We start from the raw sequence: 13,614 nt of genomic DNA, 5'->3' as shown, positions 1-13,614 counted from the left end.
AAAACTGCCTGACTCCCACTTCCTTAGATGTGGGATAGTGGTGGATCTGGGAGTGCTTTAAAATCTGGTGTTCGGGTCCCGCGCACGCGGTGGGTATTTGCTTAAGGCTGAAGGACAGTAACTAGCACTGACCCAGAAGTTTGCCCTAATTTAGAATGTGTTTAAATGTCTTCCCTCCTCTCCCTCCCTCTGTAAAATGTGTTTCTTAGTAACATTAAATTTTCCTATCAATGGAAAGTCTGCACTTCCTTGAGGAAGTAAGGCCAAGGGAAGTGATCTTGCTTTTGAAATACGTAATAAAATGCTGCCTTCCTAGTTTGGTTTTTTTTTTCCCAAAGTTTTTTGTTTTCTTTCTCTTTTCCCTCTCAAAGACTTGGAAATGGAGAATATGGACCAGAAATTATCTGAAAACGATTCACATAAACAGAATTCAGAGGAAGCTACTTCAGCATCTCAGGATGTTGGTGTAGTCAGTGAGGAGCCTGAAGAAGGAGAGAGCTCCGATGTTACTGACCCTGATTCTTTATCTCCTGCAAACACGGACAGTGACAGCGTTTCCATTTCAAATCAGGATTCCTACGTCCCTGGAACCGATGAGGCGAGTGCTCCAGAGCCAGCATGTACACAAGGGAATAACCAGCCTCAGGAACAAAAGACCGAGACAGAGTCAAATTCCAAAGTTAACTGGGATAATAAAGTCCAACCTATGGAATCCATATTAGCAGACTGGAATGAAGATATAGAAGCATTTGAAATGATGGAAAAGGATGAGCTATGACTTGTAATAATAACTTATTTGTTAGTAAGCAAATGGCGAACTCTGTGGGTAGAAGTGAGGCCCTGATACCTGAGAACTAGAAAACATATTCAGTATTGTGATGAGCAACCAGGTTTCACCTGGGAAATACCACAGAAATCCAGCACGTGCTCTTTGTATTGTTTTATTTTTTCCTGTTTGAGAATGGGAACGTGCAATTGAAGCATCTGTCCGGCTCCGCTGCATGGTGCTGTGGGGGAGCCCAGGAGGCTCCTGCAGGGAGCGAGCCCCACTTCTGCATTCCAGGCTGCGAGGTCACACTCCTTGGTGCCTGGAAGGCAGAAGTTGAACACGGTGGGGTTAACGTACCACGTAACGGTTATCAGTGAGGGCACCCGAAGGTCAGCCCCTGCTCGGGTGGGAACAGAGGTGCGGTTTCACGGCTTTCCACCCAGCTGAAGGCCCGCCTTGATAGCAGGAGGTGAAATTGTTTCCAGTTGTCGTGTCTTTAAGACACAGCTAGAAGCAGTTTGATTTTTATCCTGACGTATCACACTGAGACATGGTAGTGTTGCTCATCACTCCTTCCATCCGTTACCGCGAAGAACAGCCATGATGACATGTGAGTTTTCCCTTCCGCTCCGCTTTCACCTAGAGAAACTGTATAAACCAAAGGCAACGTGTACTTTGTGAGCAGGTTCCATCAGGGCAACTAAGACAGCCTTGGGGTCCACCAGGTAAAGGCTCGCGGCGTGTTGTGAAAGTTACGCTCGAGGTTAAGGCAGAGTGGGCAAGGCAGGCGGTGAGTTACGGGTGTTTCCTTTGGCCTCCCAGGTTGAAAAACTCAAATCTACCCCAAGATACGGAATTTAAACCGGCAATATTCTCTAAAAGGACACTAAACAGAACTAGATCCGCTGTAACAAAATCTTCCTTTTTCTACACGTTTGACTTCTAATGGCTTGACTTTGTTGCCATTCTTTTTATATGCAACTTCTATACGTGCGATACTTAAGGCAGCGAGGCCAGTACCAGTAGTGAAGCGCAACAATTTTGGCTGTTGGGTCCATAGTTCAAAGTATAGTGGTGTGAACTGTGAGGACGACTGGTTTGTTACTCTGGGCTTCAGGAGTTTGTTACAGGTAAGTGTGAGTCCTAATTTGTTATCCCTATTACGCAAAATATTATTTAAATAAAAATGGGGATGTTTAAACCCACTGAGAGACGTTTTGACTGTGTCCAAAGAAACTGCCAAAACTAATCAACTTGATTTATATAGAACTGCTTTTAGTGAGTTGTGGTTCAGAGAATTGTTTTATATTAAAGAATAAATTAACACTGCCTATATGCTGCACCAGGCTAAAAACGAAGGTTTATATTCATCATTACAATGGAATAAGAAAAAGCCCCACTCTGAATTGCACCTTTCATTTAGCTGGTGAAATTATGCGTGCTGAATATGCAACTGTTAATTAGTACAGCCATACTGTATGTATTTATGTATACTCCTGTACAGTGTGAATGGAGAAATGCCAGGCAAATGTTGTATACATGTATACTTAACGACACTTGCTTTCAAGAGTATCAAAATGCACAGGCACCTTTTGAGAGCACGACAGTCTATCAGAATATTATCCATAAACTGAATGATAACTTTATTTAAATCACTAGAGAAGGAGGTAATTTCGAGGAGGGAATGAAGCGGTAGCAGAATAGTGAATAAGTGTCCTTTTAAATAAATTAGCTTTTAAATGTAGTTATAACTCCTTTGCACAAATAACCGGATGGAGGTTTGGACTGAATGAGCAGGGCTTGAAGCAGCTGGGTTTTTTCGGCTGAGAATTTTTTGATTTCTGTTTTTTGTTACGTGAGTTTCTTCATGTAAAGCATTTGATCGTGGGAGCCTTTAAAGTGTCCTTTGTTACTCGGAGCCCCAGCCCTCCCCCAAGAGATGCTGCGCTCCCCTGGCCACGCCTGGGCTCGAAGCGACGGGGCCAAGTGCGGTCAGCTGCCGGATCAAAACCATCAGGTGCAGAGCAAAAGTTTTCACTCTGATAATTCCTCTGATCTGTCAGTGCTTAGTGCCACGAAAGGAGCATTTTTGTTCCCATGCTCTTCAACATGGACTATGTCTTCATATTTGTTAGCTATTTTGGTGGAAATAGAACTATTTTTATAGGTGGAGAGGCCCTCCGGTCATTATGTTAAGACTGTCAATATAGCAACTAAAGGTTTTCTTTTTGGTTTTGTTCTTTTTTTTTTTTTTTTTTTTTTTTTACTTGCAGAAAATTTAGGTGTAGATGTAAGATTTTATTAAAAGATTAACTTTCCTTGCCATCACCAACTCATTTAACTGCTTTTTCCACATCTACTGCTAAAGCAGCAGACATTAGCTCTCTTTTTAAGGGATTTAGAATGATCCCAGAACTCAAAATGGATTTGAAGCATCATTTTGGTGGTGGCCTACCTCAGATAACTGTTGCCTCCTTCCTTTTGGTTTGGTTTGGGTTTGTTTTGTTCTACTTTCCCTTTGAAACCATCATGAGAGCCATAGCTTTGTTTACGGAACTCAGTCGGGTAAGGTTGACCTTTAGGGAAAGAGGACTAAATGGGGGGGGGGGGGGGGGGGGGGGGCGCAGTTTTATTCAGGTTATTTTCACTTTGTATTCCTTATGAGGAAATAGACTTTAGTTTAACCTTTTCGTATCATTCTGGAAATAATTCAAGTTTCTGTCACTGTTATCTTTAAGAACAAAAAGAATGTATTCATCAAAAAAAATATCAACCACCTTTTGGAGAAGGGAGTAAGTGGTGTTCCCAAATTTTTAGGGGACTGCACCCTCCATGCGGAATATCGCTGGTTAATCAGTAATTGCCTCTTTGCGGTATCATACATTTATTTGTACGGTATTGAACACTGAAGGGTTCAGTAATCGCAGCTGGAACTAGCACTTACTCCATGCCATGTAATTCAGATCAGCCAATTAATTTCTCATTTGATCTTAGAGGAATCTTCTTAATTGTTTACATTTATTATTTCGTAATGAAGTTTCAAAATGAGTCCAGCTTTGGTGGTTCTCCTGCAAGCGTACCTGAAGGCGCAGCAGTAGGCACGAGTAAGCGCGTGTTGAGAGGTTAAAACCAGGACATCTTATGCAAACGGCATCAGTCAGAACATAGAAGAAAAAAACATTCTGTGAATGAAATATTGTATGTTCAGATTTTATAAGATTTTTTTTTTTTTTTTTTTTTTTTTTTTAGCCAGCCCAATTTACAGCCGTATATTTTCTTATGAAAGATATCTAATAACAGGTGCTGTAACACTATTGTTGGGTTTTACTGTCTGGTGGTAAGTGTATACAATATTTCTAAGGGCAACTATGTACTGTGATGTAAAAGTCTGGGCTAAAATGTATATAATCTGTGTACATAATTGTGTACTTGATTATAATTGCTGATTGTAAAGATTTAATAAAATGTAAATATTCTGGTCAAGCTGTGCTAAACTGTTGCTGATTTCTGGATTGACCAGCTGTGTTTGCCGTGGTTTTTCAGCCGTCACACCGATACTCCCGTGTCTTTACTAGTGACCCTGATGCAGCGGTTGCCTCGCTGGCACCCTGGTGAAGCGGTCGGCACCCCGGGGGCAGCGCTGCTATCCGGGGTCTTTGAAAGGCAGGAGAAGGCGCCACTGGGAACCTGGAAGCATTTCTCCATCTGGGAGCATACAGGGTAAGGCAGCGGCTCTGCGGGATGCGCTGAGGGCAGGCCAGGCGGCGGTGACGGGGGCTGGTGGGCGCAGGGGTGCACAGCCAGGCAGCGCAGGACCCTTGGAAATAAAAAATGGCTTTTCGCTGCGAGGCTGGGAAACAGGGATGTTCTGTATCATCAAGCCACCTCCTTTTCAGTATAAAATTGGAAGTGTGCTGGAAAGGCTCTCGGCAGCCTCCTTGAATTGGACTATTTCAACTCTTCTTTAGTCCATTCCTGCAGTGAGAATACAGATCCTCAAAAGTTTGTTTTAAGTATGACAACTTCTGATCCTGTTTTCACTAAGTTGAAAAAAACCCCAGGTCTCTCTTGGGCCTGATCAGGTACTCCATCATCCTTCCTCTGTTAGCCAGCTGTTCCCTGACACCTCTACTCCTATGAGCTTTTCCTCCATGGAAGTTAGGATTAAGAAAATAAAATATGCAGGAGCTCTGAATGTAAGTCCTTGCCCAAGTGTTCAGCAGTGTTTACGATATTAAGTAGAAACCATGAACAGCCTCACCCATGAAGTGCTAAATTTCTTCAACCTATCGTTCTGGGAACATCAGGACTTCAGGGACTAGAGTGTTTTTGGAGCAAAGGCACCTTCCACCTTCCTCATCCCTTGAATGGTCTTGAAGCTGGGATGCTCAGAAAGCATTTTGGTCTGCAGGGTATGTAACCTCACCCTTGAAGGTCCTGTGTGCTTCCCTTGCCTCTGTTTATTTTGGGAGTTGTAGGTGTTCCTGAAATTAGATGTCTACTGCCTATCGACCCTGCAGGGCAACACGGCTCAGAGACGGGCAAACTGAGACATGTGCTCTTGAGTCCAGCACAAATGTGGGGTTTTGCAGAAAAAGATTAAAATAATAAAAGACTGCCCCAAGGAAACGTGCAGAGAGACAGGTGGGCAGAGGAGAGCACTGGTACAAGCAGACAAATACATGGATCAAGGTGTGTCACGCTCCTCTGGCATCTCTTTGGAGTGGATGGCCGCGGGCAAGGGCCAAGCCAGGGATGGCACGCGCGGGTTTAGACCAAACCCTTCAGGACTGACCTCTCCAGCGCGATGGAGCAGCCCTCGTGGCTGCAGCCCTTCATGTTTTCCCACCTTTCTTGATAAGCATTGTGGCCTCCCGTCTGCTCTGCCTTTTCTGCAGGGATGCCCCATCCCTACCTCCCTGCGCTCTTTCCCGTCTGTCCGTTAACCAAGTGTTGAACTTGCACCCCAAAAAAGGCAGAGATGTTTGTCCTCTGCCAGCATCCTACGGCCGTGGGTCATTGTGGTGCTGCCCCTGCGGGCAGAGGGATCTGGTTGCTTAAAAGAAGCACCAATTCTGCAAACCCCTGGTCCTCCTGGGCAAGACGTGGTGCAGGAGGGTTTCACCCATTGCCCTCCCAGCTGCTGGGTGGGTGGGGGCTTGGGAGGTTGGAGCACAGCCATGAACGGCAGTAAAGTTGGTCCTCTCATCTCCGCTGGGCTAACGGGAGAGTCTTGGAGCAAACCCTCAGCAAAGCGTATTACTTTTTCTTTCTCTCTCTTTTTAAAAAAATTAAAAAAGAAATCTCTTAGAGGAATCAGTGTTCTTTCTTAGTGACACCCTGCTGCAGTCCTTAAGAGGATCTGTTTTTATCTCCCCATGTTCATCTCCCCCACCTTGCCAGCTGTGATGCCCCGATGCTGTTTCAAATAACAAGGGATCACCCTCCTGTTGCAGGTGGCCTCTGGGAGGCAAAAATGTTAAGCAAAATTAACAGGGTAGGTCCCCATCCCTGCCTCTCTTTACAATTCTTTTATAACAAGAAATCGGGAATATTTAATTAGTTATTTCCAGGTCTGAACATGTTCCTGATACTCCTGCTCCCCAGGGACAGAACACGCGTTGCACAGACGTGGGAAGGGTAAGGGAGGCATGGCGGCACCAGCACGCCACACCTCCTATCCAAACTATCTTTAATAATTACTCTGTGCCAATAGTTGTATTGACGGGCGGTGACTCAGTTTTCCCATTTCCACTTCCCAGTTAGGTCACCCAAAGCTGGAGGATTTCAGCTGCTCTGGCAAAAATTCAGCCTCAGCTGCTGCGTGTCCCATCGCTCAGGTCGGCCCAGATCTGCTGGCGGCAGGAGTCCCATTTTCTTCTGAAGTTCTACATAAAAAAGATAATGCCAATAAACGCTTCCAGCTGGAACGGGCCCTACAGGCCAGTTTGCCTGGGAGAGTTCACCCAAGACACCAAGCCCCAGTGCGGGTGAATCCATCTTCATTAACCCTTTGGCGGCGGGCGCAGCGCGAGGCCGTGACCAGGGCTGCTCCAACTGCATTTAAGCCAAACTTGTGCAAATGCAGAATGCTCAGGGGTACCCACACATGCTTCTGGGGAGCCCTGGGCCCGTGGGGACGGCTCGGGTGCCCCGCTGGCTGCGACACCAGGACAGACCTGCTGGCAGCAGTGCAGGGCAGAGAATGAGAAGAAATACAGCCAAGCAGCTTCATCTTTTGAAAGGTAAGCCCCCAAACCTTACCCGAGCATTTGTCTGCCTTCACACCCTTTGCCAGGTGCTGCCGTTGCCTTCGCAGCACTTTGGGGTGTCTGGGTCCCTGGGGTCTGGGCATGAGCCCTGCGGGAGGGGGATGCTCGGAGCTTTGCGCAGGGACCTGCAGAGCAGCGACGTGGGTGAGAAGAACTGATGAGCAATTCAGAGCTCGTGGGATTGAATTTGATGCGTTTTAGGAGTTCTCTGTGGACTCTTCTCCTCACGGGTGGCAGGGTGGTAACAGAATAAATGTTGATCATGAGAGCCGTGCGTGATCCTCCCCTCCACAGCAAAAGCCCTTTCCTCATCCCAACAGTCCTTGCGGTCCGGTTTAAGAAAATGAGCAAAGATGACTTAGAAAGGCATAAGGGGAAAAAAAGGGGGCAAAAGATGCGCAGGAAAGGGCAAAAAGGCATTTCCAACACCGGCGGGCTCTCACAGCTGTTTTATGTAACCAAGCACGTGGCTTTGCACGTTTATTTTCTGGCTTGACACAGGTTATCTGATTGCCAGGCAGAGAGCATCTCTGTTAAATGATGTCAATCCTCGCCGCACTAGCATTACACCATCATAAAAAATTACATAGCTGCTATTTTTGGGTAGCAGCTCTCTCCAACTCAGTGAATAAATGCATCTCCATATGACTCACTCCAGGGGATTATTAATAGACACAAAAGCAGAATGCCAAAACCCCAAGAATATCACTCAGTTCGCACACGTAGCTTTCTAGTTTCTTGCAGTAATCACACGAATATTTTTTTGTCTCAAAAATTATTATTTTTTTAAAAAAAATATATATATATACAGGGGAACAAATTTGCTATTCAACTCACACCTTGAAGGCTTGTGGAGGGAAAGAAAGTCTGCAGCGCGGGAGGATGCTCGCTGCAGCAGCTCGGGGGGTGCAGGGTACCACCCTCCCACCCAGCACCACAACCAGGGCAGACCCGTAAGGCCAGGCGGCCGCTGATAACAAGGCTTGAGATCAAAGCACAGGTCTCCCGATTTACACAGAAACCATCGGGACGGCAGCGCAGCAGGGACAAAGCGAGTCGTTCTGGGAAGGAAAACTCACGGCTCCTTTCGCTGTGCGACACCAGCGGATAAATCAGTGATGGGCAGCTACTGTCAGGAAAAGACACGGCCTCCAGCCCGAGCTCACCCCACGCCAGGGCCGGCTTCTTCGTTCAGCTTTTCAGGAATTAGGGTGAAAGCCATCGGTGGGGTCCCCTGCACCGTCCTGGCCCCGCTGCCACATGGAACTGCTGCGCTTGAAGAGTGTCAGCTTTGGTAATGCTGGCAAACCTTGGTAAAAACAGGACAGTTTTCTCCTAAAATGTGCTGTTGGTGTTCACAGCGCTGCCGAGGCGCTGCTGTGGGCGCAGGAACAGGTGCCCACGAGGACGGTGTTACTATAGTTGGCTTTTACGAAGCAGGTTCACAGTCCCACACGTTTATGATGATGATGAAGATGAAGAAGATGGTAAGGAAGAACAACAAGATGATAAAAATGATAAAAGCGGATGTAATGGGTAGAGATATGCAGTTACACTAAAAAAATAGATATTTTTAAAATATATATATTTTTTAAAGCAAGTAAGTATTGGAAGGCCAGAGCAAGGTCTCCCGGAGCCCTCCCTCCCCCAGGCTGAGCCACCCCAGCTCTCCCAGCCCGTCCCCACAGCAGAGGGGCTCCAGCCCTCCCGCCGTCCCCACGGCTGCCTCTGGGCCCGCTCCAGCAGCTCCGTGGCTGGCGGGTACTGGGGACCCAGGGCTCCAGGGGGGTCTCACCAGAGCGGAGCAGAGGGGGGGCACCCCCTCCCCAGGCTGCTGGCCACGCTGCTGGGATGCACCCAGGGCACAGTGCTGGCTCATGTCCAATTCTTCACCCACCAGTGTCCCCAGGTCCTTCTCCGCAGGGCTGCTCTCCATCCACCCATCCCTCAGTCCATCCTGATAGCGGGGATCGCCCCAGCCCAGGCGCAGGACCTTGCATGTGGCCTTCTGGAACCTCATGGGCCCACTCCTCCAGCCTGCCAAGGTCCCTCCGGGTGGCATCCCTTCCCTACAGCGAAACAACCGCACCCCTCAGCTTGGTGCCACCCACAGACGTGCTGAGTGTGCTCTTAGTCCCACCCTTGATGCCACTGATAAAGCTACTGACTACTACTGGTCCCCAGAGGGGCTCCTGAGGGACACCTGTGGCACAGCCACAACCCCACAGGCAGGTGCTCTCTGGCTGTATCGGCCTCCGTTGGCTTTGGCTGGCCCCTCCACAGGCTGCGGGGAGCCCTGACCCTGCTGACATCCCTTCACCTCGGTGCCTTCTCCCTGCAGATGCAGAAATCGCCTCCACAAGCCACTCGGCACCTCCGGCTGGAAGGCAGCAGTTCTCCATCCTGCTTGGTGTGTGCGGGGACCTGGCTGGATGCACACTTGCAGTCATGCAGCTTTGGAGACGGTGCTGCCTTTGGAAAACATTGTTTAACCTTTGTTGAGTTAGAAAACGTGAACTTACAGCGGTGATCATGCCAGGTAGGCGGTTTCATGGAGCCTGGTGCTCTTCATCGGTGGCAGCGGGTGGCAGTGAATGGGGGGCACGCTGCGCCGCTGCTCCCCACAGCCTGATGTGACCTGGAGGTGCCGTAGGTTTCCCCCATGCTGGGGGGTGAAGGCGCCTGATGGGCCATCAGAGCACAAGTTTGCCAGCTCGCAGTTCAGAAATCAAAGGCCAACGTGGCAAGTCACATTGGAAGAGGAGCATAAAACATGTATGCTGGAGACAAAGCCTACATGGTGTCACGGACTGTCACCTGCGAAGCAGCAACGCTAACCAAAGCTGCTGGCGGGACAGAAGTCCCAACTGCAACTGGAAATCGCTCCCTTTTGTTTAAAGCTCTTATTAAATTCATTCCTTGGTGGATGCATACATCACCCAGCTGGAAGCGTCTCCTATCCTGAAGGTCTGGCATGTCAGCCAAGCTGATGTGGAGTTGAGTCATTGCTAACTCCAAAACTGAAGTGACAGGTAATTATTGTTTTATAGACTTGATAGAATTGAAATAGCTGAGAACCGAATATTTATCTTCAGTCTCATTTTCGTGCAATGATGGCAGTGTCTTTGGAGTTGAAACATGTCTCTGGTGCTTCATCTACCCATTCACTCGACTCATCATTCAGACTTTAAAATACTTGTGCTTCGTGGGCTCTCTTACAGCCACAAAAAGGTACGCTGCAAAAAAATCATGCAATATTGCTGGTCACTGCCTCCCTTCTCTTACAGCAGTGGCCGCTGCGTCTTGAGGCAGCACCTCGCACAACTCCACCGGCTGCCGGCAAGGTCAGAGCCCGCCCAAGTGCATGCAGGGATGACAGCATGAGGGTGATGGAGGGCGTTTGAGGGATGAAGATGTCACCTGTGCATCCAAGGTCTGAGCAGCACTGCTATTCTTGATGAGCACAAAGGGACGGAGAGGTGCAGTAAGTCAGCCCAGGTTCAGCATGGCCTGTCCGTGGCCACAAAGAACTTGTGGCACAGGAGGAGACCGAGCTGGGTCTTCTGGGTCTCAGCGGAGAGACTTAATTAAACAAAAAACCTCTTACTGAAGGCAAAGGAGGAAATTAATGTTGAGTTTTGGATGGTATAGTTTTGGGGCTGAAGTCCAGTATCAGAGGAAGGTTCATGGGAAACAGCAGTATGAGTAGTCAGCTAATTAACTGGCTGCTTTGATGAACCTTTTCAAAGGTATTTGGCCAAGGTCTGCAGATGGGTTTCTCAGTTTTATCTGTTTACCCATCCATCCTCTCCAAATGTCTACACTGTTTCCAGGCTGCTCTTCACCCTCGAAACCATCACACCTGTGAGCAGTAACATCTATGTGCACCAGGCAAATAAAGCACCTGCAGGCGCGAGCCCTTCATGGGGAGTCAAAGTGGATCCTGCCCCAGTCAGCCCAGGCGTATTTCTAAAAGGTAAATTCAAACAGAGATTAGAAGTAACAATGAGAGGAAAGGGCATTTGCCAAACACTTGTTCAAGACAAGTGCCAAACCAGCGAGTTCAAGACAACATCCTAAAAAACATCAGCCACACCAGCAAAAGCCCAGAGAGCTTCTAACACCCTGCCCAGTTCTTCATGATAAAGTGGGAATCTCCACAAAATTTCAGAGAAGCCCAGCTTGCCAAGCTATGCTCCCCAGCGGTTCCTACAGGGCTTCATTTACGTGGACATCATGGAAAATCCTGCAGTAGCCCAGCACGTCCATCTGACCACGCATTGCTCCTGCGAAGCCTTGCTCCCAACCAGGACAGACTGGGGTTTGCTCAGGTCCTTTCTCAGAGTCCCAGCGGTGGAGAAATCACTCCTGGTCCCTTGTGTTGCACGCAGAGACCTGGCCCAGAACATCTCCTGCCAGGGGTCCCAAGGGACAAAAGTATAACTGTCAGCATGTGAATGATGTGAAATGATCCACAGCCTTCCAAGAAGAAAAAAGCACCAATATGATTTGGGGTTTCTTTAATCTAATGTAGGCGCAGACTCCTGCGGCTCAAGAGATGCCTTGGGTCAAGCGATGCTCTCGGTTACAGCGTGATGCTGTCGAGGCAAAGCAATGCCTTGGCATCACGGGTTGGTGCTGGCATCCAAGAGCAGGATTTCCCCTTGCCCCTGAAAAATCCAGATTCCAAATGCCAACCTTCCAAACGGAGTAGAACCAGAGCAGCACGCAGAATGGCCAGCTCCTCCCTGGACCAGAGCAGCTGCAACCCAAGCACGTTAGAAAATTGTCCTAAGCCACACAACCACACTTCAGGTAGGAGGGTAAAGTCTCCTCCTGCCCGCCGTGACCCGACCTGCTCCCTTGGTGAGCTGGATGCTGTATGGAAGGTAGAAGGGATTGGGAGGGGACACAGGTGAAGAGAAACTCTCAATAATTAAAAAAAAAAAAAAAAAAATAAAGGCATCAGCTTTTTAGGTCAAAGCGTCTGTGTTGCAATAGATACAATATGGAGACAGACAGTGCCTGAAGGAGACGTTGCCAAAACCTCGCAAAACTCGACCGAAGGCAGAATGTGTCCCTGTCTCTAGTTACTAGTGATGGAGGCAGAAATTAGTGTCAGGTAGCCAACAAACACTTAAACACTTTTTTTTCTTTCCCTCCCAGGAGTCCTGCTTCAGGTGGACCGTGCCCTAGGAGCACTGCATCAAACCGCTCCCAAACTGCCCCCAGTGCTCCAACGTTTGGTCTCGGCAGCCCCCAGCAAGCCCCGCTCCTTAGGTGACTGCCCATGATGACAGCGGCACGGCACAGCTCTGCTGCACCGGCTCCGTGCCCGCCTGGGATGGAGCATCCCAGCCCTTGGAGGGATACGGGTCCCTTGGGTTTGTATCTGGGAGGCTTTGGTGGGCCCTGGCTGGATCTGGGAATGGCCACCAGCCTGATGGGAAACTCTTCCAGCTCCCCGGTTCCTCTCCTGGAACCGGGAGGAGGTTCCTGCCTCCTTGGGGCAGGCTCTGAAGGCACAGCTCAAAGGGGTTTAGACGAAAGGGAAAAACACCCCAAGGGGAAAGGCTGATTGTAAAACCTCTTCTCCACGATTTTCTCCAAGATCCCAGAATATGGCTTGGAGCTTATTAAATAGTACGTCAGCCTCCTGAAGAGAAGTTTGGCCCCAAAGCATTTTCTTGGTATTTCTTTTAAAAGAAACCTTGAAAAATCCATTTACAACTAAGCACAGCGTATCGGATATAAGCACTTTTCCTTCTCTTCCTCTTTTCCATCCTGCTGAATGTATTTGAGTGGAGGAAAGTAACACGGAGGTATGGCTTCAAGGAGAGCTGCATCTTAAGCTACCGTAATCTGCTTATGTTATTATAGATCATCAGCTGCTGCCTATATATATTTAGACTTCTAGCAAAGTTTGCTAGGATTTCATAAAGGTGAGAGAAACAAAGCAGGTTCAAGAGCAACGTCCATCCAAGTGACCTCATGGGTCTGCTCGCGGCACGTGCAACTGCTTACAAGGAGGGTCAGCTGGTCCCGTTCCTTTCCCACCTGCTGCACCGCTGCCATCAGGTCCCTGCACTTGCTCTGGACATGATTTTGCAGCAAGTTGCTGCTTAAGGCTTGAGGAAGTGGTTATACTGCTCCAACAAGCAAAGCAGACAGCTCTTCGTGGCTGAGGTGTGGAAAGGATGTCAACCCAAGCCTGAAGTGTGTAGAAACCATCTTATATTTCATAGACTTCAGATATTCAAGATTGGAAAGTCTTGCCTTCTGCTAAGTTTTGTTTCCATAAGCATGGCTCCCTTTCCCAGGTAAACAGTGAGCATCTTTACTTTTCCATATCCCAAAGAGAAGCAAGTCTCCTGCCTGACCAAGAAGCTCAGTCAGCTGAAAACCATCAAGAAATTCCTGGGTTGTTGGTTCATCTGGTACATGGTGCCAGTAGCAAAACGTGCCAAGGATTTGCTGACTTGGTATGAATAGGCAACCCCCGCCCCCTGCCCCAAAACCTCAGTTCTGTTCAGGTTTCTTGCAGAAGGGTAGAGCAAACTGAAGTCTGTCACC

General features: G+C 48.3%; 1 protein-coding gene across 1 annotated transcript in view; it reads left to right on the top strand.

Moving 5' to 3' along the window:
- Positions 1–4,252, top strand: part of EDEM3 (ER degradation enhancing alpha-mannosidase like protein 3) — a 32,600-nt gene extending 28,348 nt beyond the window's left edge. The window contains exon 20 of the mRNA XM_080407572.1: positions 372–4,252. Coding sequence (XP_080263698.1) covers positions 372–778 — 407 coding nt within the window. The 3' untranslated portion in view covers positions 779–4,252. The remainder of the gene's footprint in view (positions 1–371) is intronic.
- Positions 4,253–13,614: the final 9,362 nt, after the last annotated feature.

This window comes from Falco punctatus, assembly GCF_963210335.1.
Source record: "Falco punctatus genome assembly, chromosome: 11".
Classification (NCBI taxonomy): Eukaryota; Metazoa; Chordata; class Aves; order Falconiformes; family Falconidae; genus Falco; species Falco punctatus.
The sequence above is the reverse complement of the archived record's forward strand: the minus strand, read 5'-3'. Positions and strand labels throughout refer to the sequence as shown.